At 38.2% G+C, this 27,764-nt stretch overlaps 1 protein-coding gene across 1 annotated transcript in view; it reads right to left on the reverse strand.

Annotated features, from left to right (window-relative positions):
• The window catches only part of ZPLD1 (zona pellucida like domain containing 1), a 556,217-nt gene that overhangs the window by 311,955 nt on the left and 216,498 nt on the right, over positions 1–27,764 (reverse strand). Inside the window, exon 3 of the mRNA XM_044071987.1 lies at positions 14,137–14,879. Within this exon, the coding sequence (XP_043927922.1) occupies positions 14,137–14,879 (743 nt within the window). The remainder of the gene's footprint in view (positions 1–14,136; positions 14,880–27,764) is intronic.

Raw genomic sequence — 27,764 nt, forward strand, 5'->3', positions numbered from 1 at the left:
AGAGGTACATACCAAACGGGGTGTTGTATTCTATTATGGGTATAATGAGGGATGAGTACAGTGGGACAATGACCTCCTTTGTCTGGATGAAAAGCCCTTAGTGATGAGTTATGCCACATAGAAGGATTTCCTGACTGTGTTCGGTGTTTATTGTACTGTCACCTATGTGTTATTTCAAGGGTGCATGTTTTTTTCCCAAAGGGGATAACTATACATTTCTTGGCATTGAGCTTGAGCCCATGGCTCTGGCACGAAGCATCTGTTTCTGTAAGGCCCTTTTGTAGAGTATCCACTTCATTTGGGGATTCAATAATGGCTCCCAGTTTGCAATCATCTGCAAACTTTGTTAGCCAGAGTCCTTTAGTGTTGGCCTGTACTTTAGAGAAGTAGATGCCAAACAAGAGTGGTCCCAGGATGTAACCATGAGGTACTCCACTTGTCACTTGTCTGGAGATGGATTTGGAGTCAGCTACTTTTACAGTGAGGGTTCTGTCAGTAAGCCAGTTGGCAATCCCTCGAGTGACGTAGGGATTAATGCCCAGCTTGGTAAATCTATCTATGATTCCAGAGTGGGGGGTGGTGTCAAAGGCCTTGGCGAGGTCCATATAGGCAGTGTGGACCGCCTCACCCTCATCCATGGCTCTGGAGACTGATTTGAAGAAGTCAATCAGGTTCAGGAGACAAGATTGGCCCTTCACAAACCCAAACTGGGTGGGGTCCAGTGTTTGAAGGTTGCCAATGTCTTTGTTTATAAGTTCCATGATAATACGTTCCATTGCCTTGCAGATCAGGCTCGTCAGACTGATGGGGCGGTAGTTCCCAGGATTCAAGAAGGATCCCTCCTTGTGGAGTTGGATAACTGTAGCTGTGCACCACTCAGGTGTCACAAAGCCTGAGGTGAGGCTATGATTAAACATGACACTTAGGTGAGGTGCCAATTCATTTTGTAGTTCATGTAGTACACAGCCCGGGGTGTCATCTGGTCCCATGGATGCTGTATTCTTAGCTTTGGAGAGTGCGTTGTTTTACTTGTGTGGCTATTATTACTAGAATTTGGCAATCTTCCAGTATTGAGATGGGCCATTTAGGGGGTGAGAGGGGGTGAAGTTGGCACTGAATTGATCTGCCAAGATATTGGTAATATCCTTGGCATCAGTATGTTTAATGCCATTTTGTTGTAGCTCAGAGCAGATCTGAGCATTGCCATTTAGATCCTTGACATAGTTATAGAATGTCTTGTGATTGTCTTTGGAATCTTTGGCAATTTTATTTTCATAGCAGAAGAAAGCCCAAAACTACCCCAAGCCCAAAACTAACCCAAAAAACAAACCACCCTGGTGGAATCCAAAATTAAAAATGTTGTACAACAAAAGAAAAAAAGTCATATTTAGAATTAGGAAGAGGAACAGCAAAAAAAAGATAAAATATCTCTCAACCAACTGAATAGACAACTTACAGGACTATTTAAGTCCAACAAAGCAAATTTTGAGGTAAAGATATTGTCCCAAGCAAAGGACAGCCATAAGACCTTCTGTAGCTATGTCTGAAATCTCAAAGGCAGCACACAACAGGGTGCCAAACTATTGGTAAAAGGATCCAGTTTCATGGAAGTGGGAGATAAAAGAAATATTTTGATTGTCAGCATTCAACCATAACCTCCACACAATCTTTCTGCCATGCAAATTGAAGACTGCAACAGTCATCCCTCTGCACAAGGGCGGACTTTCAGTGGATTTCCATGAATTACAAACCCATTACTCTGTCTAATCTCATTTCCAAAGCCATGGAAAGAATTATCATGGAATTGATTAAGAATTGCATAGGAAACCTTCAGACACTGAACCCAACCTAGTTTGGTTTTGTCAAAGGCACTCCATGCCTACTGAACTTGGTGGACTTCTTTGAGAATGTTATCAAGGCTGTGGATGAGGGCAAATGGTGCGTACTGCTTACCTTGACCTAGCTAAAGCATTTGATACAATACCAACTTGGACATTACAGACAAACTCAGAATAAGGCTTAAATCCCTATGCACCTTGGTTGATAGCCAGCTGGCTTGCAGACAGGACCAAGGAAGTTAGGCTTGGAGATATCGCCACCACAGAGAAGCCGGTCACCAGTGGGTACTCCATTATATGGTACCTCTTTTTCAGAAGTCAAGGTCAATGTCATGGCTTACCTAGTTTGCAGATGCTTGCAAGCTAAGAGCAATCATAGAAACCCCCAAGATAATATCATCTTACAGGAAGGTCTAACACAGACGAATGACTATTGCCAAAGCCATGGCTTAAAACCAAGTACCAAGAAATGCATAATAGTACCTTTTGTAAACCACGCAGGGAAACTACCTGCCTTTTGATCAACAGCATATGTCTAAGAATGTAAGAAAATCATTCAGTGTCGATCAACTAATAAGTAAGAGCATGGCATTTGGTGCATGGAAGTTATCATGCTACTATACACAGCCAGCATCAGCCCCATCACTGAGTATGTTTCTGCCTTCTGTATATACCTGACCAAGCACATGCACCACATGGAACATCCATAGAGATTCCTCACAAAAAGAATACAGGATGTAAACACAATGTCCTATGCAGATAACCTTGAAGCCCTATCCCCATACTCTGTTTTCTATGGACTGCTGAGAGGTGATTTATGCCTGAGATCCTTCTGTTATGCTCTGATGCACATTTCTTTCATATCTGCAAACTGAACAGCACAAGAACTGCTGTTCTGAAGGATTTAAACTTTGCTTGCAACTTAAAGAGGACATGCTAGTGGTACAGCTACCTATTTTGTTGGTGGTACAGGTATATATTTTGTTGTTGGTGCAGGTAAGTATTTCAGTGATCTCACCTCATTCTCTGGAATAGGCTTCCCATCCATGTAAAGCAGAACCCTTCCCTAACTTTATTCAAGTGCAACCTGGACCAGTGGATGGGAAATCAGAAATTCACCCCAGTCTAACACCTATGTCTCTGATAGACAGGTGCAGCCATTAAATCACACTCTAAATAACACAAACGACTTAAAATATCCTCCAAGGCACAGTAACTTGTGGGATATATTTGTGCCGCTTGACAAGGCTTATAAAGGCCTCAGTGGTTGTTAACCTAATATAAACCTAAGAACCTATGATGCTATGATGTGAACACAAGATGATTGACTTTAATAATTTGTTTAGCATCTGGTGTCATTCAAAGTTGGTGCAAAAGACATAGGCCTGAGAGGACGTAGTAAACAGTCCAAACTGCTTAGCCAAGAATGACCTGCATCTGTCTCCAGGATGCTTTTACATATTGGCAAAAGCCTTATCCACCCCATAATGCCTTTTTTAAGCAAAGTTAGTCTTCAGAAGCTTCAAACATAGCAAAAGTTAGATAACATGAAAGGATTGCTGCTCCATGCTAGGAGCCTTAACAAAAAATACACTCCCTACAGGCACTTCTGACCCTACAGTGCATCAGTATATCCATTGTCATAGAGATTTGGTTCAATAATATTGAAAGCATCTCATCAGTGCAAGATTTCAACACCTACCATACATTTAGACCCACCACACTAAATGAAGATACTAAAGGTAGTGGGGTCTGTATAGGCATTAAAGAAAAAAAAATAGAAACATATGTTTAATGGAGGGAACTGTTAATCTTCCACCAATAGACTCCAGACCGTTAGACAGGATAATGACCTGGAACTACATGTTCAACTTGCCATTAACAAAATCCCATATAATATTATGGCTACTTGTAGGACCCCCTTTATTTCTCACCCATTAGTCCATACCTCCTACCTGACTACTTTGAAGTCCCTAGAAAATTGGCCATACACCATTCTCCTAGGGAACTTGAACCGCCCTTCTATCAACTGGGAAACTTCATGAATACAAACTCACTGGGCCACCTAGTCCACGCTCCAATTAGGGGAGAGAAAATCCCTGACTTGGTTCAGGACATCTCTGAAATTAAAACTCTGTTCCCCACTAGTTGGAACATACTACCTAGTCAAATCAAATTATAAATCACTGATGTTCACCATAAGACCAAAGCTGGAAGCATCTGCAATTAACTTGGCATTCAGAGATTATGATAAAGCAAATCCCTACTAAAACTGAGTGACAACCTAGTGAAATTCAACTATTCTCATCATTCCTGATTATCCTCCCCAATGTGCAATCCTTCACCATCAAATTCTGTGCACGTACCAAATAACTGCATAGAAGCATCTGTCCCCCTCTGAAATAAATACAATGCTATATTTAAAAATAAACCCCTATGGTGGAACCCAAGAATAAACAGGCTGTACAGTATAGATAATTATGATCAGATCTCTGAATGTAGCCTGCTTATTATGTGTTTGAAACATGGATGCCAAGAAATTCACCTCAAGAGAGAATGGTTGGTACAGCACAGTTTAGTTTGGGGTGTCTGGAGTGAGGGACATAATTGGGAAAGGCTGTGGAGGTTTTAGAGGGTCGTTTTATTATGGAGTTCAGCTGCAAGAGGTGAATTACTCTGAAAACAAGAAACCATAAGAACAGCTCAGCTCTACAGAAGAATTGCAACCATTTGGCCTTGGAGAGGGTGAGCAGTGGTGTTTCTGAGAAGAGGAACTGGAAATGAGTCAGCAGATTTTTTTTCAGTAGACTGTACAGTCGTGTGGGAAGCCCATATTCATGCTGAGCAAGTTGGAATCTTGTGCCTATTGTAGCACTAGCTGGTTTGGAGTGAAAGGGAGAGATTTTCCAGAACCAGAATAAAAGAGAATTGTTATTTTTCCTGGTGTTATCAGTGTGAGTTTGGAAGTTAAGTGACTGGTCTGTCCATAAAATTAAGTATTTAAAGGATGTAATTGTTTCTATTGGGCAGCCATTGAGAACTTTGCTGAGATTCTTAGGAGTCTTTTTTCAGCTTTTGTGAGGTTCCAAATGCTGCATGTTTTGTTATAGAGGGGGTTAGGAGTAGCTTATGGTTGTTTAGCCAAGAATTAAGACAGTGGATGTCAGACTGAAGCTGGGTTTGAGGGACTGGACTGAAGAATAACCATGTCATCTGCAATAATAGGAAAGTTAGGGAAAGCAGAGTGCATCTTGTTAATAAAGAGTAAAAACAAAAGTGTGGTGACTAGCCTACATTAAGTTAACATTAAAACTAAATAAATGTTAATGATAAATTCGAATAATTTTGGGTATAATCTACTGGTTATACATTTTATACCAAAAATGCAAGAAATTATAACAAATGTAAACTGTAGGCAAAATAACAAAAAATGAACGTGGAATAGTCCCAAGAGCAATCCAAAACACTTTATTCTCCGTATCGCAAGAAAAAACTGTTGGTTAAGTGCCTTCATCACAAAGTGATGTCATCAGAACTAAGAACAATAAAAAGGAAAGGAGCTTAAAAGAAGGGCTAATATTTGTTACAATTATATTATATTTTATTATTGTGATATTTTGCATTCTGCATTCTTTTTAGTACATTTGTTTTTCTTAACTGCATTTTCTTAATTGTAGAATGTTGCATCAGCAGTTTTGTGGATGTTTTCTCTTTAATTTGAGGAGGGGTTTAGCACTTGTTTGGCCCCTTTTTTATACATAAAAGGATTTCCTTTTTACTGTTTTTGGTTCTGATGATGTCACTTTGTGATGAAAGTGGTTAACCAACAGTTTCTTCTTGTGTTAAGGAGAATAAAGTGTTTTGGGCTGCTCTTTGGACTATTCCATATTCGTTTTTTGTTATTTTGGTTATACATTTTATTAAGTAACTTTTTATTTGACTGTTTTCTAAAATGTTGCCACAGGCTAAAATGAATCATGTTTGTGAATTAATTGTATATTTAAATGAGTGTGAAGATTAATTAATTGTCTGATGAATTAGTGTGCTCACCGCATTACATTACCTTCTATTGTTTTATAACAAAGTAACAGATTTGGTTATTGATTCCCTAAGTATCATTCTGTTCAAGCTGTTGAGCTAAGTGTTTACATTACTAACAGTATTAGTAGTCCTTGCATGAAATGTGGGCGGGGCTTTATCATCTAAGCAAGAAGGAATAGGCTCTAAAAGAAATGGCAGAGGAAATGACTGTGGGAGTACAGATTGCTTATAGAAGGTGGGGACTAGTACATATGTTGCCTAAAAGACTTGACCGGGTAAAATGGGAAAGTATGAAAGAAGGGAATGGAAAATGGGTCACAGTAAACTGCAAGAAGTGGTGCTGCAGTTGGTGTTGTTGGGACATACAGCCTGTTGTTCAAATGATGGGGATTGCAGTTTTGATTCTCAGAACAGAAAAATAATAGCACAAAGAGGGAATATATACTAAATCTAAGGTTGTGGCAGCTTCAAAACATCTTCATACTCTGAGGTATAAAATTTAAAAAAAAAAATATATATATATATATATATATATATATATATATATATATATATATATATATATATATATATATAAAACAGGGATGTGGTGATACTGCATCTTGCACAAGGGGTGAAAGGGAGCAAAGTCCCCTGCACAAAATATTCAATGACATTACAACGACTTTCAAAATTTGCTGTATTTTCTAGTAAAATATACTTAATTTATCAATAGCAGGGGAATCTAAGTTATGCATCACACACTTGCAATACGGAGACAGATATATAGGTCAAAATTGGGTGATAGCCGGGTAAATAATGCATTTTTGTATTAAAGTGGAATGAACAGTAGATGAAGTCTTAGAAGAAACAATTCAAGGTTGTACTGCCTGCAAGGTTAGAAGGTTCTTTGAGGTTGATGCACTTTCAAAAAATGATTACAGACAGGCATGTTGGTCAGAAAGCATCTTAGCCAATTTTCAGTGGTGGTGAGGGTATATAAATGAAGGCTACAGTAAGATAGGTTTACTAAATCGTGCTTTAATAAATATGATGTTGTGAAGATGATAGAAGAGATCAAAATGGGCAACTTGGATGTGTGAACATAAAAAGCGTAAGAATGAGATGGTTAAAGAAAATAGTGACAGAGGTGGTGAATACAACTTTAAATGAAAATGACATAAAATTTTGGTGACTCTGTTTAAAGTCTGTCTGAAAGGGAAAGATTATAGCACAAATTAGGGCAAATAATATGCCAGAGAAATAAGTTGTAGGGTAAATAGATAAATTAGTAAGTTTCCACATAAAAGCATGAGGATTAGAGTAACTGATAGATATAAGGAGATGACAGTGACAGCTAGAGGGGGTGCAGGAAGATTAGGGGATTAATGTGGACAGATAAAGGAGGAAATTGGTAGAAGGAGAGCTAAATAGTGCTTCTGTGATGATGTTGGCAAAAAAATATTACTATGGAGAGAGAAGGATTAGAGAAAGGAAGACAGTATGTCTGTGGAGAAACCAGACAAGGTGGTTGGATTGTTAAAAGTAGAGGACAAAACAGAAGAGGAGTGTTAACATACTGTTATATGGAACTATAGAGGAAAGTGGGCCATGGCGATGATGATGATGATAGGGAGGCAGTAATGGAAAGGTAACAGCAAAGAGTAGTACTGGAAGCAAACAAGAGGAACTGGGTAGGGCTGATATGAAGAAGGTAAAAACTCTGTACCCATGAACTACCACATAGGCAGCAATCTACTTAACACCGAATGCATGATAAGAGACCTTGGGACACAAAACACCACCACGAACAAAAACTAATAATCCACAAGAAAGGACAGATAGATCCACACCAGAATGTTGGATTTAGTGCTTTCATTTTTTAATAAAAACTTCATCAGAATCACAATGAATACATACACTGACCCAATAAATACCCTCTCCCCTTACAAATTAACATATATAATTACTGACATCATCATTAATTAATGAAAAATACACCCATATACAAAACAATTAAAGTTACATATACATGCACTAAAAAATTTTTATTAATTTTTAATTTTTTATTATTTTATTGGGCTCAACCGTAAGCCCACAACCTCCACACCATAATATATTGCTACTTCAATATTATTGCAGATAGCCCTCTGTTTTTAATCTAAGGATAGAACTAACTGAAATATTACTCAGTCCAAAAAGATGCGTGACTTTCCAATGAGCGATAAAATGAAAGTAGAAATTCAAACAAATAAATCCATGTAAGTTAGCAAATTGTTTATTCCAAACGAGTAAGCGCTTTCGCCAAAGGCTTCTTCAGACTCTTTACACAAACTAAAACTTTGAACATCACTTTTAAAACCAACAAAAGCTTGTGATAGGATCTCTATAATCACATGTTTCCTTCATTTAAAAATACAGTAACCCATTAAACTCAGTTCCATGAATGTTACCTTGTTCAGATAAGAAAAATACTGGTATATTAAAAGTAAGAACTGAATAGTTCAAAATAAACATACATAAAAAAAAAAAAAAAAAAAAAAAACATACATAAAAAAACATACATAAAAAATGCATCGGTGCCCAAACATACATTATATTATATTAAACAATTGAGTATATCTCAGAGCCTTGTCATATTTACTTATCATCTCATGGTGCTTTAGGAAAATCTCGTACTGAACTTTCAGGCAGTATATATCAAAAAAGCCATTTCAGACTTGGTTAGTATAACCCAAACTGCTTGTAATGCACATATTTACAAAGTGTGACTTTAGATATTTCCGTGTTTTACTGGAAGTTCATACTATCCAGAGTAGACTCAGAAAACAGTCAACAATTACAGGTGGTTAAAACTTGTATCACATTAGTTAGGCTATTCTCGTATAAATCAAAAGTTAAAAACAGTTTTTCAAAATTACTTATTTTCTGCAGACTCTGAAACGCTTTTAAAAATCACAGCACAACAAAGTATTCCTTGCCAGATGTGCCTGGTTAATTCTTGAATGAAAACAAAGAACGCTACTGTGCGCATTTCACGCACTATAGCTCATAAAAATAAACATTGTGTCTATTTAAAAAAAGCCGATTAGGCTTACAACAGGCATAAGTACATGACGAGCTATTTCAATAGCTGTCCATTAGTTCATGCCTTAGTCTCTTCAATCTCCGTTAATAAACAGGGACATTTGACATTTCAGGATGTGAACGTAACTTACAAAAAATATGGGTGGAAGAATGCTTCAACAATAAACTAAGCAACAAAACGCCTATATGGAAACAGAGCAATATCTTAATAATTAACTTGACTCGTGACAGATCCACAATGGTGGAAATAAGCACACTGACTTAAGCAACCATTAATTGCACTTTATAATTGTTACATCCTTGATACCCAAATTTAAAATATAGTCATTGTGAAATGTTAAAACTCTTATGTGGTGAAGCGGAAAATATAGGGAAGGAATACATGAGGGGGAAAGGGGAAAATGGGAAGTAATTTGGCACATATATTCTGTTAATCCCGAATGGCATCCTGAGGTGTCTTACATTAGTTTTTATAAACAGTACTTTTCAATACTAAATATATGTGTGCAAAGATTCATTTCTTATGACAAATGTTGAAAGTATATGAAATGCCTACAATATGTCTGAGTATATAGATAGGTCATCTACACCATGGTCATAATGTTGTGAGGAAAATGTACCTAACTAATGTGGAATTTAGAACAGTTAGTGGGAGATCTCTTTACCATGAATCTTCTACTTTTCAAAATGGCTTTATTTGGATTTTATCGTTAAGGCCTGGTGGTTTATCGGACCTTAATCTTAAGGATCCATCTTGTTTCTTGTTCTAAAGTTCTGTTAATTAGATCACCACCTCTGAATCCTTCATACACACATTGAATGGCACAGAACTTAAAGGAATGACTGGTACCAGTTGAACTTTTATGTCTAGCCAATGCATTGGTTTCTGTACCTACTCTAAGGTGGTACGTGTGTTCCCTAATCCTCTCCTTAAATGATCTATTTGTTTTCCCTATGTAGTAACTATTACATCCTAAACATTTAGCCATATATATGACATTTTTACTTTCACAGTTGGTGTTAGTGTTAAAATTGTAAATACGTCCTGTAGTAGGGTGCTCAAAACTAGTTTCTTTATTAATATAAATACATTGATTGCAATGACCACAGGGTACTGTGTTTCTATTCACTGTCAACCTGTTAACTAGTGGATGTCTTGGTCTACATAGGATACTCTTCAGATTGGGAAGGTTTTTATAAGCTATACGAGGTGTGGGGCCAGCAATCTCACTAACTTCTATATCTGAATTCAATATACCCCAGTGTTTCTTCATAATGCTTTTCACTTGCAGGCTCATTTTACTAAAAGTAAGGTTAGCTCTAACTTCATTCCTAGGGGTACCTGAGCTAGTGGTCATTGCTTCATGTGCCATAAAATATGGTTTCGCAGTACTTGTTCTTAAGGTCTCCACTGTGTTAATAGTGTCTAATATTTCTTTATCTTTGTAACCTCTCTCCAGAAATCTCTCCTTCATGTCCTCTATTCCTGAAACATAAGTTTCTTGTTGTGGATTCAATCTAGATACCCTCATAAATTGTCCTTTAAGGACGCTTTTGAAATACATGGCGGGATGCATACTTTGTCTATGTAATATATTGTTTCTTTGGCAATCTTTCCTATAAATAGTTGTGTTGATCATACCATTGGTCATTCTAAATACTTCCACGTCCAAAATGGAAGATTGCTAACTGAGAAGTTTGCAGTAAATTTTAAGAAGTCCGTGGTATTGTCCAAGTAAGAAACAAAGTTTAATAGGGAGGGTTCATCTCCAAGCCATATAAAAAGAGGTCGCTCTACAAAACGACAGTACATTGCAGCATGTTCTATAAATGATAGATTATTGAAGAGAAAAATATCTTCCCATCTGGCCATGATTAGGTTGGCGAGCTATTTGCACATGATGTGCCCATAGCCACGCCATCCTTCTGTAAGTAAATGACTTCTTCAAATGCAAAGACATTATTAGTTAATATAGTCTCTAATAGCAGGGTCACAAGGTCAATCTTCTATCAGTGAAGTCTGAATGTGCTTTCAAATATTCAGTGATCAGTCTTATTCCTACGTCATTGGGGATCACTGTGAATAAGCTAACCACATCAAGTGTCACAAAGAAAAAAATGTTGGTTCGTATCCAATGAGTGAGTTTGAGAATATAGGTCTAAAAGAAATTGCTTACTATCTTTCAGGATCTTCTTATTACCATTAACTAACGGTCTAAGTACACTCTCTAGATAAATAGATAGGGGTTCTGTTACCCACCCTTGACCTGCAACAATAGGTCTAAATGGTGGGTCTCTGCTGTTCTTATGGATTTTAGGAAGTCCCTGTATGATCGGTATAGTGGGATTGTTCACCTTTAGGTATCCATACAGCTCTTGTGTTATGTCATGCGATAGTACCAGGTCATCTAGGTATTGTAAACACTAAAGACCATGTTATTTAAATTAGCCTTAGTTACTTTTGTATATGTAGTTGTATCTTCAAGCATCTGAAACATTTTATTTGCATAGTAAGTATAGTCCATAATGACAACCGGTCCTCCTTTATCTGCTGGTCTTATTACAATAGACCTGTCATTTCTCAATGAATTCAAAGCTTGCCTTTGTTTATAGTTTAAATTACGCCCATGTTTGGATGGTTTATTCTCTTGATGACTTTATATATTTCATCTTCCACTACATTCCCAAATACCTCTATAGTCGGGTTCAGTTGTGGAACATATGTACTGTTTGGACGATGTTTACTCATAACTTGGCTACTATCTGAGCTGCCAAAATCCAACCTTAATTGTAAATTCAACATACATTTTGTTTCTATAATAGTATCTACTAGATCGTTAGGTTTTGTAGGAATAAACCTAGGCCTTTACTTAAGACCTGTATTTCATATTCATTCAGTGCCCTACCAGATAAATTCATGATTAATCTATTTTGTCTCCCCACATTTTCTTGATTGTGGGGCCTAGTTGTTCCTGTTCGTCTATTGAGCCTTTCCTTTTCTGTCTCCCCTGCTTGTGGACCTTCTTTGTCCAAAAATGGTTCTGGGCTATGGGGAGGGGGCCGACATCTGTTTGAATTGAAAATGGCACTGTTTGCTTTTGGTCTAACTACTGCTGCACCTGATCTCTGTACGCCTGTGATGCAACCTGTCAAACTCTCACCTAACTCACCTTGGTTCTCTCTCCCATTACTTAGTATCTGTGAGGGGCTGTGAGTCTCTGTCTCTATATGATTAGATTCTGTCAACTGTGGATCAGGTCCTGTGCTGTTTCCAATAATTGGAACTTCAGGACCATCACTCTGTTTATTACGTGGGGTGAGTTTGTTGGACAATCTATTTTCTGTGTTAATATTTTGTTGATAACTATCTGGTTTGTTAACAGGTGTGGTTAAGGTAGTATTCCTGAAACTTTTACCTGTTACACCTGATGGTCTCTGAGATCCATTTAAATCAGAATTGAAGTGTGAGTTCGGTGTCATTTCCCTGGGCCAAGTGAAAACATTATTATTTCTAAAATCTCGTAAATCCCTGGTAATTTTTACTTTTTTTTTTTGGAACTATAGAGGAAAGTGGGCCATGGCGATGATGATGATGATAGGGAGGCAGTAATGGAAAGGTAACAGCAAAGAGTAGTACTGGAAGCAAACAAGAGGAACTGGGTAGGGCTGATATGAAGAAGGTAAAAACTCTGTACCCATGAACTACCACATAGGCAGCAATCTACTTAACACCGAATGCATGATAAGAGACCTTGGGACCCAAAACACCACCACGAACAAAAACTAATAATCCACAAGAAAGGACAGATAGATCCACACCAGAATGTTGGATTTAGTGCTTTCATTTTTTAATAAAAACTTCATCAGAATCACAATGAATACATACACTGACCCAATAAATACCCTCTCCCCTTACAAATTAACATATATAATTACTGACATCATCATTAATTAATGAAAAATACACCCATATACAAAACAATTAAAGTTACATATACATGCACTAAAAAATTTTTATTAATTTTTAATTTTTTATTATTTTATTGGGCTCAACCGTAAGCCCACAACCTCCACACCATAATATATTGCTACACCAATATTATTGCAGATAGCCCTCTGTTTTTAATCTAAGGATAGAACTAACTGAAATATTAGAATTAAGCCCTGGATAGTGTGATGCATTTGTTTTCAGTTGCCATCTTAATTCTTTGGACTCTAAAAAAATCATTTAATGGACCATCTCTTTCCCCCAAAATGACTTGATCAAGCACAGAAAACTTGAATGAATGTCCAGGGTTATTACTAACATGTACAGCCAATACATTTTTTGTATCTTGTTTCTTAATATCATAAAGGTGTTGGTATATTCTACTCCTAAGGGCATTAATAGTTTTACCAATATAAAAACAGGGGCAGTTTGTGCACTTCCCTATATAGACTACTGCCTTACTACTACAGGTGAACTTCTTTTTATGCTTAAAACTACCATAATTGGGTATGAATATTTCCTTGCCTTCATGAATAACTTGACATTGTGAACAAAATCCACATTTGAACATACCCATATACCGAAATATTGTTCCTTATTGTTCTCCAACATATTTTTAATAGAAGTATCTTTTTTGTAAATTATATTAGGTCTTGCCCCTACAATATTGAGCAACTCTTCATCTGTGTTGAATAAATTCCAGTTGTGCTGAATAATATTAACTATATTATTATAATGGGTGTTATACTTGAAAATACCTACTTTATTAAACATATTGCTCTCAACATTAGTATGTACCACAATATTGTTAGTACCTTTACCAAGTAAAGGAATAAAAATACTCTTTTCTCTTTTTTTCCATAACCTCCTAGAAGATGTTGTCCACATATTCACCGGGATATCCTCTGTTAATTAACATCCACTTAAGTACCTTGATTTGGTTCAGGAATTCATAATTCTCTGAAACCATCCTGGCCAATCTAACCCCCTATCCCTTTACCAATGCCTTCTTTTGATGAATAGGGTAAAAACTGCTGAAATGCAATAATGTGTTAGAATAGGTAGGTTTCCTAAAAATCGTGGTCTCAAATTGTTGTTCTACTGTGTTTTTGTAAATAGTAATGTCCAAATAATTGATTTTTTCGTATGAAAAGACGTGAAAATTTCTAAAAGTCAGTACTACTCTCAATAAATTCAAGAAACTTGTCAAGTTGGTCTTTTGTATCATCCCATATGATTAAAATGTCGTCCAAATATCGACCATAAAATTTCCAGCATTTTTCATATGGACTAGGGAAAATGAACTCTGTTTCCCAAAAAGCTAGGACAGAGTTTGCAAAAATGGGGGCACAGGTTGCCCCCATTGCTACACCATTGCACTGTTTGAAAAGCTGCTCTTCAAATACAATGATGTTAGTCTCTAGGACAAGTTCCATTAATGTTCTTATAGTCAAAATACGATTGTGTTCATAGCCAGTGTGGCGACATAAATAAGAATAAAACCATTCAATACCAGTTTCATGCGGAATGATAGAAAATAAGTCTTTCACATCTATTGTGACAAATATAAGGCTGTCCTTATATATTTCCTTATTAAGTTCCTTTAAAAGATCCCAAGAGTCTTTAATAATCCACTGACAATTGGCCAAGACATTCTTAAGTTGTATGTCAATAAACCTAGCTATAAAATAAGTTTTGGATGCCTTGGCATCCACAATAGGCCTAAACGGGGGGTTCCTAAGATCTTTATGAATATTCGGGATACCGAAGATTGTAGGTGTCTTTGGTGATTTTACTACCATGAAAGACTGTTCATCCAGTGAAATTTGTCTATTAAGAAGTAGTTCTTCCAAAATCAAATCCACCCTTCTATATAAAATGTTCTTCTCATTAACACTGATTTGACAATAAGTGTTATAAGGATTAGAGAAAGGAAGACAGTATGTCTGTGGAGAAACCAGACAAGGTGGTTGGATTGTTAAAAGTAGAGGACAAAACAGAAGAGGAGTGTTAACATACTGCTATATGGAACTATAGAGGAAAGTGAGCCATGGCGATGATGATGATGATAGGGAGGCAGTAATGGAAAGGTGACAGCAGAGAGTAGTACTAGAAGCAAACAAGAGGAACTGGGTAGTGCTGATATGAAGAAGGTAAAAACTCTGTACCCATGAACTACCACATAGGCAGCAATCTACTTAACACCGAATGCATGATAAGAGACCTTGGGACCCAGGTGAACAGTAGTCTCTCCTTTGATAGTCACATTGCCACAGTAGTCAGGAAGTCCTTCTACATGGCACACCTCATCATAAAAGGGTTATCATCCAGGAAAAAAGAGGTCATTGTTCCCCTCTACTCGACACTCATTAGACCCATTATAGAGCACAATGCCCCTTTTGGAATGTACCTCACAAGACATCTGCAGCAGCTGGAAAGGCCACAGAAGTACCTCACAAAGAGGATTACTGACCTCAAACAAATGCCCTACACTGACCGCCTCAAAAAGCTCCAGCTTTACTTCATAGCAAATCACCTACTCCGAGGTGATCTCTGCCTAACATATAAAGCTATGTCAAACCCAGAGCTGTTGGACATGCTACACCTAAAGAAATCCCAATCCCTCCAAGCTACATGCTCTAGGGACCTAAACCTTGTCACCACAATAAACAGGACATGCCGGAGGGATAGATTCCTGCCCCAGAGACTTCCCATACTCTGGAAGAGGCTACCCATCTATGTCAAGCAAAGTTCTTCATTAGCACTCTTCAAGAAAAATCTTGATGAGTGGTTGGGAATAGGAAATACACCCTGGGGATCATTTCTGTGTCTCTGCTCAACAGTGGCACAGGAAAATCACTTTCTTGGGTGGCGTAAGCCAGGGAACCTTGTTGGCTAGGCTTACGTAGACCCTTGGGCTGATAGCCTAGTACCTACCTATGAACCTATGAACCTATGAAATGACTGAGGCAATTAGATGCATAAAGGCACATAAACTGGAGTATTAATAGCAAGGTTCATAGGTTCATAGGTTAGTACTAGGCTAATTTTGCCTTATGGGACATTTTTAAGCCTAGCCAATCACCCCATGTAAGTATCAAACCCTGTACCTTGTGTCTTTAAGGTAAGCACCTTAACCATTATGCCAACCTCCCCTTTAAAGCTATGTCAAACCCCAAGCTGTTGGACATGCTACAGGAATGCTACATGCTACAGGCTAAGGAATGTGGACATATGGCCTACAATAAAACAGTGACAGCTATAGTGATGCTTTTGATTTGTTTTGAGGAGAAATGAGTTAGGACAAATGGGCCCAAGAGGTGCAAGGCTAAGTGCTGTCAGACAAAACATGATGTAGATGCAAGACATTTGTCAGTGTGCTGTTACAATAAATATGAAATAAAGACTGAACAACTGGGAGAATAGGAACTTAGGCCGAGAATGGTATGAAAGGAACAAACTAATTGATGTAGAAGAGTACATGCCAAGACAAGAGGGATCTGTATGGGTACGCATATAAAAACTGGGGTCCAGGCCATATTCTGGTAGATAGGATATGCTGAAATGGTGAGACACAGGTTGGATGCTGGAGTTTAGGTTGAGGTCATGGTTAAATGAAGAAAGAATGGGATGTCCCATTGAAAAGATGTGCTGTACATAGGAGGTAAGGATATATTCAAATTCAATGATTTAAGGAAATAGATACATTTTATGGTACAAAAAATGGATGTGGCTGGATTTAGATCAGATAGATCTTCTAAAACTAACAAAACTCCATCCATGGCCTCTATATTAAAACAAAATCCAGCTAAGCTATTACCCCTGTTTATTTCTTCTCTAGTACTCACACTACCCTATCTCCTGACCTTTTATGAAATAAAATATAATTATCACTTTAAAACTTCTTCCAAACAAACTGCCTCAGATTTAATAACCCCACATTTCACACATTCAAACATTACATCTACCTCTTGCTACCTCTTAGCCAAATATCATAGACTATCCCATATTAAATCAAATGATCTCATGTTAAGGAAACTAAAATATTTATTGTTGTTTACCGGTAAACCACACTCAGAATACAACCCCTCTATCCTGGTAGATGGTGATATACATCCTAACCCAGGACCCTCTATTACTTCCTCTGAAGCCAGACCTATTATTTCAAACTCATCCCTTCCATTACCAACCTCTAATGCAAATACCTTACTCATAGGACACCTTAATATCAGAAGTGTTAACAACAAAGTCACCCATCTCCACTCTCTTCTTGAATATTACTCTTTTGACATCCTATGTTTAACTGAAACCTGGTTAAAACCCCTCACTAAAGATACTGAAATCATTCCCCCAGGTTACAACATTCTGCGACTGGACCGCAATACCCGCAAAGGTGGGGGAGTAGCACTCCTATTTAAGACTGAACTAAATTTATCCTTAGTACCCTATGCTCCCCTGGAAAACACCAAGACTGAACTCCTTATATCAAAGCTACAACTGAACCCAAATAAAGCCATCTATATTATCTGTATCTATCTACCTCCTGGAAATAACTCCACAATAATAGAAAATATCCGTAGCTGGGCTTCATCCACCTACCCACAAGAAACTGTAATACTTGGAGATTTCAACCTTGATTGGTCCTCAGTTAATACTAATAACCCAGTCTCTCATATTAATCTCCATGGCTTTACTCAAATAATAAACACCTCCACTAGGATTAATAAACCTAACAACAAAGAAAGTATACTAGATTGGATTCTTGTTAATAAACCACAACTACAATATCAAACCGGCACTTTGCTGGATGACATAAGCGATCACAACTTAACCTATATCATAAGAAAGAAGAATACCACTACTCATGCCCCCACCATCAGAACTTCTCGTAGTAATAAATATTTTAACCCTATCCTATTTAACACTGAACTAAATGCCTGTAACTGGAAACCTCTAAAAACTCTTCCTCTAGAAGAAGCTGTTCAATATTTTAACACCACATTTTTATCAATCCTAGACAATCATGCACCAAAACGAACTATCAGAGTCAAAACTAAACCTGCCCCCTGGCTATCTAAGGAAACAAGACAAAAAATGTTACTCAGAAACAAATCCTGGATAAAATGGAGAACTAGTAAATCTCCCTCAGATCAACAGACCTTCAGACACTTAAGAAACAGTACCAAAAAAGCTATTCTTTCTGACAAAAAAAACTACTATAGTAACCTCCAACAAGTGAATCACAATAATCCCCAAAAATTCTGGTCAACCTTGAATAGACTTCTTCACCCCGGACAGACTACCACTCCCTCTCCCTCTGGGTCCGAAAAGAATTCTTCCCATGAAACTGCCAATGCTTTCAACTCCTTCTTTACTAATACTATCAATTCACTGGCCTCCAACCTTCCCATTGACAATTCTAGCATCCCTGATCTTGCATCTTCTAATCAACCATCCTTCATAATACAACCCATCTCCACCACCTTCATCCAAAAATGCATCCAAAAACTTAAACCATGTACCCCATCAGCTGACCAACTTCCATCTGAATTCCTCCAAAAAGCAGCTAAGGAAATAGCCTATCCCATATCTATCCTTATTAACAGAACTATTAATGAAGGAACCATACCTGACATCTGGAAAATCTCACACATTATACCCTTACATAAAGGAGGAAACTCCAATGAATACTCTAATTACAGGCCTATAGCCCTCCTGTCTCCCCTAGCAAAAATCATGGAAAAATGTGTTCACTACCAACTAATGAATCACTTAACTAAAAATAACATTCTTACTCCCTGTCAACACGGCTTTAGGCCTTTTCACAGTACTACCACTGCTCTCCTTTCCTTTACTGACTTTATAAACACAAACCGCAATAATAATATTCTATCTTCAGCACTCTTTATTGACCTGTCCAAAGCCTTTGACATGGTCAACCACCCCCTCCTCATAAAAATCCTGGAATCTCTTGCTTTAGAACCAAAGGCTATCCATTGGTTCACTTCCTATCTTACTAACAGGAAACAGGCAGTCCTCTGGGATAACAAACTCTCCTCTCTTCTCCCAATCTCTCTTGGTGTCCCTCAAGGCTCTATTCTTGGACCTCTCCTATTCTCCCTTTTTATAAATGACCTACAAGTAGCTATTCCCCAAGCTACATGCATACAATATGCTGATAACTCCACTCTTATTTGCTCAGCTAAAACCATACCAGAGCTTCAAACTATTACTCAAAATGTATTCCACACAGTAGAAGCATGGTTCTTAAAATGCTGCCTACTTTTAAATGCTAAAAAAACAAAACTCCTCCTCTTTAAACCAACTACTAGGTCCCCCACATTAGACTTCTCCATCTTATCTATTAATGGCACCCTCATATCAGCTGACTCTACTACCAAACTGCTAGGTGTCATGATTGACAACAACCTTACCTATGATTGTCACATCAATAATACCATTAATACTGTAAACAGAAAATTGGGCTCCCTCTACAGAATTAAAACATTCTTAACCCCGACAGCCAAAGTTACTCTTGCCCACTCTCACCTTATTTCAACTCTTCTCTATGCCTCACCAATTTACACTAACCTGAAGAAAAACAATCTCTCTAAACTGACTAACACATATAATAGTATAATTGTAAACTTAGAATTTACCTTAAAAATCACTGGTTATGTCCATGCTTTAACCCCGACTAAAACTCTAACTCCCTCAAATTTCCTCTACTCAATCCTCTCCCTCTCCTTTTACCTTCTTTTTACGTGTAAGTAATACTACCATCACTTTATAAGAGTTACCTCTCTAATATTCCTTCTCCTCCTTCGGGTTCATTTCTAACTACAGACAGTTTATAAATTCAACTGATCTACTCACTCTTTTCGTTTTGAATATTCTGTTCCTTTTTACTTTCTCTTTTTAACCTAAATTTAAAATATTGTGAAATAAGTTTCCATTTTTATTTTGAGAATGTTGAATCCTATGATGTTATACTGTATAGTTGTCGATTCCCACCTCATTTTATTTCTGCTCATTTTTTGCATACTATGTAACTGTTTTTATCTCTATGTGGAGCTTTTCTCCCCGGGCCTCTACTGAAAATGGACATATATCCAGTTAGACTAGCCCGGTTAACAAATGTAAAATAAAATAAAAAATAAAAATAAAGATACAGAAAGAATTCATCTCATGCCACTGCTCATTTGTAAAGTGCAAATACAATAAATGGTAGAAATTCTAACTGGGGTCATGCCTTTTGGTGTATATATATCAAATCTTCTTCACCCTCAACTATAAAAAATACCCTCCAAAATATGTTCCCAAATCCTATCTTAAAAACTTTCATTATACAATGTGATTTCAACTTCAGTATCACAGGACCAGATGCCTATAAGAACAACAGAATCTTACATCAGTTTAGTCTTGAGGAATTAATAAATGACCCAACTAGACAAAAGCCACAAACAGGGAAAGACTCTGCCATGGATATTCTTACAACCAAATCAAACATGATATTTACACATCAAAGTCCTTCCTAGTAAGCTAAGTGTCTTATACTATCCTTGTGGTCCTTCACAACCGTAAATCTTCCTAATCAAATTGTTATAGGTAGGCCATTTCCACACCATAAAATAGCATTCAGTATATTACTAAAGTTTAATTTTGGAGACAATACAACTAAATAGCTACAGTATTACCTCAAAGACAGAACCTTTTACATTACATTAACATCAATAATTCTCGCAAAATTGGATCCTTATTATTGGAGTATCCCTATTCTTTCTTAGGTCACCTTCTAGTCTCGGTCTCTCTTTATTAATGACCTTACTTTTGACCTACCCATCTCTTAACATGTACGCAGATTATATATTGCTGATCAAATTTAGTAAATAATATTAATTTCTGCAAGCAAAAGTACAAAAAAAATCATCAACCTCTGTGTGTAGTCTTCCACAACAGTGTATTAATCCACCCGCATTAAAGACACAGGAGAAAATATCATCCCTATTGTCTCTGAATACAAGTACCTGGGTCTCATTCCAGATCCCTTCTTAACATTTACAAACAAACTGACAATGTAACAGCAAAGTTATATCCCAACTACAACTATGTTTTCGGATTTCCCATATTCTTCATCCTATTGAATGCACAATTATAGAGAAAATGTGCATCTCATAAACTAGAATATTGCCTCCCATATTAGCTTTTCATTCTTCATAAAAACCTCAGAGGACTTACATACTTGTAAATCAAATAGGCAGATTTGTGTTATTGGCAGATGCATGCAAACACTATTGTGATCTCCAAAAGAGCAGCATATAATTTCCAGTTCCAAGCAAAACTACCTTTCTTTTAGGAACTTTACTATTCAAAATAATAAAGCTAAGCTACTGGCTACCACTGAAAGTTAAACTCTTGCTTAAAAAGCAAGCTTGTGCCCTTAGAAACAGTTAAGATGAAAACCTCATACTGGATCAGTCTTGTCTCACAACATCAATAAGAAAAAAAAAAAAACAGTCTTTTCAGGAAAGGGCCTGCAATATCAAGAGAACTCCCACATGATGTAAGAAAGCAGCAAGCCTTGGAAACTATAAGAAACACACACTCACACACACACACACACACACACACACACACACACACACACACACACACACACACACACACACACACACACACACACACACACACACAGAAAACCTACACAAAAAGTCATATGCATATATTTTTGTGCTAATGTTTGAATAGGCAAAACCTGTTAAGGCAATATAAGGTAATACATTTATTTTGGATATCTGCATATGTACAGGCAAAACCTGTTAAGGCAATATAAGGTAATACATTTATTTTGGATATCTGCATATGTACAGGCAAAACCTGTTAAGGCAATATAAGGTAATACATTTATTTTGGATATCTGCATATGTACAGGCAAAACCTGTTAAGGCAATATAAGGTAATACATTTCTTTTGGATATCTGTATATGTACAGGCAAAACCTGTTAAGGCAATATAAGGTGATACATTTATTTTGGATATCTGCATATGTACAGGCAAAACCTGTTAAGGCAATATAAGGTGATACATTTATTTTGGATATCTGCATATGTACAGGCAAAACCTGTTAAGGCAATATAAGGTAATACATTTATTTTGGATATCTGCATATGTACAGGCAAAACCTGTTAAGGCAATATAAGGTAATACATTTCTTTTGGATATCTGTATATGTACAGGCAAAACCTGTTAAGGCAATATAAGGTGATACATTTATTTTGGATATCTGCATATGTACAGGCAAAACCTGTTAAGGCAATATAAGGTAATACATTTCTTTTGGATATCTGCATATGTACATTTGTTGTGTAAACTGCCTATAGTTACACATTTGTTTCATTTTGAACTATTACTGTCTTGTGCTTGTTTTACATTTGTATAATATACGTTTTGTTACAATGCTATTTTATCTTCTGTATGCTACTTATTTTATAGGTTCATAGGTTCATAGGTTCATACTAGGCTATCTGCCCTAGGGCATTTATAAGCCTAGCCAGTGTGTTTGGCTTTTGCCACCCATTTTAAATTAATTTTGCTATGCGTTTTTTGAGGTTAGTATACTGTGCCTCTGTCTAACAGTGACACAGAAGTGATAGCCGGGGTAAACCTACGATCTCCCATCCACTCATCAAGATTCCTCTTGAAGGTAGTCAATGTGGGACTCTGCCTAACCTGGACTGGGATTTTATTCCAGAGTGAAGGGAGCCTCTGGGTTATGAATCTGTCCCTCCAGCATGTCCTATTTATTTCAGTGCTGAGGTTCAAGTCTCTCGAGTGCGTAGCTCAATGGGATTTGGATTTTCTGAGGTGCAGCATGTCCATTAATTCTGGGTTGGACATGGCTTTATACGTCAGGCACAGATCGCCTCTGAGCAGGCGGTATGCCACTGAGTAGAGCTGGAGTTTCTTTAACCGGGCAGCATATGGCATCTGTTTGAGCCCTTTGATCCTCTTGGTGAGGTACTTTTGGGGTGTTTCCAGTTGCTGCAGGTGTCTGGTAAGGTACATCCCAAAAGGGCATTGTACTCAATTATGGGCCTGATGAGGGATGGGTAAAGAGGCACGATGACCTCCCATGATCTAGATGTGAATCCCTTCATGATTAGGTGGGCTATATAAAATGTTTTTCTAACCACTTTGGCCACGTGGTTGTCAAATGAGAGATTGCTATCAACTTGGGTCCCCAGGTCCCTAATGACTTCTTCTGAACTTAATGGATTACCACCTATGTGGTAATTTGTGGGCACTTTGTTTTTGCCAAAGGGGATGACTATACACTTTTTGGCATTTAGCTTGAGGCCATGGCTCTGGCACCAGTTGTCTGTTACTATGAGGCCCTTTTGGAGGACGCTTGTGTCGGCTGGAGAGTTGATTATGGCACCCAGTTTGCAGTCATCTGCGAACTTGGTCAGCCACAGTCCTTCTGTGTTGGCCTGTACTGCCGAGAAATATATACCGAACAAGAGAGGTCCCAGGACTGAGCCTTGTGGGACGCCACTTGTAACTGGTTTGGAGTCTGACATGGCTCCAGCAATTCTAACCATCTGGGTTCTGTCCTTGAGCCAGTTTGCAACCCATCTAGTGACATAGGGGTTTATATTTAAGCTGGTGAGCTTATCTATAATGCCAGTGGGGTATTGTATCGAAGGCTTTTGCAAGGTCCAGGTAGGCTGTGTGGACCACCTTCCCTCGTCAATGGCCTTGGTGACTGTTTCAAAGAAATCAACCAGGTTTAAGAGGCAGGATCTGCCCTTAACAAAGCCAAACTGGGTAGGATCCAGTGTCTGTAGGTCCCCAATATCTTTATTTATGAGGTCCATGATGATCCTTTCCATAGCTTTGCAGACCAAGCTAGTCAGGCTTATGGGGCGATAGTTTCCAGGATCCATTGAGGCACCACCTTTGTGGAGAGGGACCACTGTTGCTGTACGCCACTCTTTGGGTACATATCCTGTAGTAAGGCTAAGATTGAACAGTAGTTTTATGTTTGGGTTTAGCTCTTCTTGGAGTTCATGTAGGACGCAGCCCGGGACACCATCTGGTCCCATTGATGCTGTGTTTTTTGCTTTGGAGAGGGCGGCTCTTACCTGAGCATCTGAGATGTCAGGGGGGTATCTTGTCTATATGTAGTTTTGGGGGTATTTTGTCTATATGTAGTTTGTTTCTAGTTTGCATTCTTGCTTTTAACTGATGTATGCTTGCTTTTTGAGCTGAGTGGTTGAGAAAGGTCAACAAACCAGCCCACTTAAACAGTAAACAATAGCAAATAAATAAGCAAATGAACACACCTAGCTTACTATGGGCAGGTGGGAAGGTAGGTCCTGGAACAAGCTGTTGGAAACAAGGAGAATATGAAGAAAACCTAATTAGGATAGAAAGAGGTAGACGAGGAAAATCTGGTAAAGAGTGTGGAGGTGAAGATGAAGAGTAATAAAAGTGCTGGAAGGAAGAAAGTGAAACATGGCAGGAGAAAAATGTGTGGATCAAAATATTGGAGGGACATAAAAGCCTGAGGAAACTGGATTCATCTTGGATATACAGAAGATACAATAGGACTGATGGTAAAAAACACCATCTAGATTAAATAAAGGATTTAATTACACATCTGACTCATGCAATAAATGTGCAGACATGGTTATCCATGCCTTGTACATACACAAAGCTCTCCAGCTTAAAATAGGAAATGCTCTCCATAGTCGCCCTCTGTTCATAGCTGCTCAAAGAGCTGCCAGTTTGGAGAGAGGGCAGCACCAACACAGGTCGTCATACAGTATACTACTAAACACCCTCACTGAGACCTTTAAGTGATACTTGCCTAATTCTCCACATCTACTGAGGATCTAGTATAATGAACAGGCACTTCCCTGTCACCAGTGTTTCTGCCCTGGTGAATATGGGGATCCTGAGGCATTGTAGTAACTGCCTCATGTTCACTGACAACCACTTAATTTTGTAACAGACAAATGCAATATGTGAGAGATGTAGATACACACTGTCATTGGAGGCAAAGCTCTCCTATACACATATGAAAAATGCAAACCAGGTTGTCAGTGTTACATCCAACACTATCACTACCAACACTAAGAACAAACACATAAACCCACATATGTGGAGGTACTTACATGTAATCTACCCAAACTTCCAAGACCTCCTAAAAGCATCTATAAGTGATGACAAGCTCACTTAAAAAAGACAACACCTCACAAAACACATAACTCTGAAAATCATAGCAGCCCCACTTTCAAGATCATAAGGCAACACACCACACAGCCAAACATTCTAGTTATTGGGGATTCCATTGTAAAACATAACTGATGTCCCCCTTACCAGGCTAAACAAGGAGAAGATCACAGTGAGTTGTCTGTCTGTCTGGAGCCAGGATCCACCAGATCATACATGCATTTAAATCTTTAAACCGCAAGTACTAGTATGACATTTTTGTAGTCCATGTGGATATAAATGACCTAAGATGTACCTCACTGGACTATATGAAGATAGCCATGATAGAGCTCTCTGCATATGTGTCCAAGGCAGGTATAAATCCAGCCTTGCATGGCATCTTACCTTCACCAATGATGATGCCAATGATGACTTTAACAATTGGCTTGGTTTCTCCTGTTACAACATTGGGATATAATATCTGTCTGTTTGGGGAGACATGAACAATAAACCACAATGCTTTTCCAGAGATGCTTTACACTTGTCACCACTTGGCTTCCAGATATGGCAAAACCTTGTCTATCCTCAAAGTACCTTTTTTAGGCCATGCCAAGTTGTTAAATCCTCCAACATAACAAAAATCAGTCACGACCACCTAAAGGTACTGCTGGTCATTGCTAGAACTGTACTCACTTAAAGCTCTCCTCACCCTGGGGAATGCAGACATATGTGCAGTTAGGGAAATGTAGTTCAGAACCATGGAGAGCACCCTGGCTATTAAAGGCTACAATGCCTTTGTTATACTTCAACCCACCTCAGCTCAGGATAAAACAAAGGTAGGAGGTGTCTCAGTATTCCTAAAGGACAAGTACAATGCTAGACTGGTCCAAAAACATGACTCACTTGAGCTGCTCTATGCCCAACTAACCACAGACAGGTGCAACCCTCTATCATATCTTAGCTGCAGATCTTTTAACATGGGTATGGAAAACCACACCTCCTATGTAAACCTACTGGAATTCCTAACATTCAGTCTAACACCATACTTAAGGGTGACTTCAACTGCTCCTCCATAAAATGGGAGACTTATACAACCCATAATTCACTTGCTCAGAGGATTTTGATCATTGTCAATACAAACACCCTGGAGCAACTAGTTAGCTTCCCAATTAGAGGTGCAAACATCCTACACCTGGTACTCCTGAACACGGGGGGGATCCTGTGCCCTCCCATGTATTAGCTCTTCTATGGTAAGATCTGACTACAAAATGATCTCCTTTAGTACAAAAACTAACTAGAACCCCCATCAAACTCCAGACCTGTTAAGAACTTTGCTAAGGCCAATTACCTCAAACTATGTTACAGCTTATTAAACTTCCAAGCCCCTTTGAACCAGGATGACAATGAGGCCTCCTCTATTCTGAACACAAAAGCACTGTATAACCACATTCATTGCTGCAGAGAAGAAACAGCACCTGTCCGAGTCAAACCTATGATTACTGGCAAAAATAAGCCACCCTAGTGGACCCTAGCATAAATAGGCTATTCAACAAAAGGAAAAAAAATGTCTCCAAAGCCATAAAGGAACAGTCAAAACAGTGCAAAAAGACACTCACCATTATAAACAAACAAATTAGAGAGTGGCTCAAATCTGCCAAAGCAAACTATGAGCCAAAGATAGCCCCCTAGGTGACAGATAACCATAAAGCTTTTTTTTTTTTTTTTTTAATTATGTCCTTAACCTTAGGAGAAATGTTCAGCAAAGTGCCAAGTTAATCATGAACAGCAACAGTTTCACCCAGCCTGAAACTATAGTGGACCTGCTGGCCAAAACGTTCAGTCCAAACTCCCCCCATCACCTCCTACCACACCCGAAGAAATCCCCACAACCATCCCCTTGGTCATTATGATGGAGCAAGTCCTTACTGCACTCACTAAAGCCAAAAACACAGCCGACATGGGTCCTGACAACATTCCAGGATCAGGATGCTTCTTAAATAGCTTAAAATAGAATCTATCAGGACCACTAGAAACCCTCTTTAACCTCAGCTTCCAGAGCAGCTTTGTCCTAGAGGAATGGAGGACTGCAGCTGTTGTACATCTGCACTAAGGGAGCCCATCAACTGACCCAGAACTACAGACCAATAAGCTTGAGCATTCTTATATGCAAGGCCATGGAGAGAATTATCAAGGACTTGATCAATAACAACATAGGAAACCTCAAAACACTGGACCAGATCCAATATGTCTTTGTCAAAAGGATATATTGCTTATTCAATCTGACAGACTTGTTCAAGAAAGTCACCAGTGCCATGGATAAGGGCAAAATGGTACACACTGCATATAGACCTACATAAAGCTTTTGACACAATCTTCCACTTGAGGTCATAGATAAGCTTACTGCATTAGGCATAAACCCCTACATCATCAGGTGAATAGCAAACTGACTCACTGACAGGATACATGTTATCCTGATAGGCGAATCCATTTCTGATAAGAAACCTGTAACTAGCAGTGTCTCACAGGGCTTAGTATTGGGGCCCCTCCTGTTTGGTATATACTTCTCTAAAGTGAAGGCCGATGTTTGTGGCATTTCCTTCACCAGATTCACTAAT

Source organism: Protopterus annectens, chromosome 5.part0, assembly GCF_019279795.1.
Source record: "Protopterus annectens isolate FY-2018-M chromosome 5.part0, PAN1.0, whole genome shotgun sequence".
Lineage (NCBI taxonomy): Eukaryota > Metazoa > Chordata > Ceratodontiformes > Protopteridae > Protopterus > Protopterus annectens.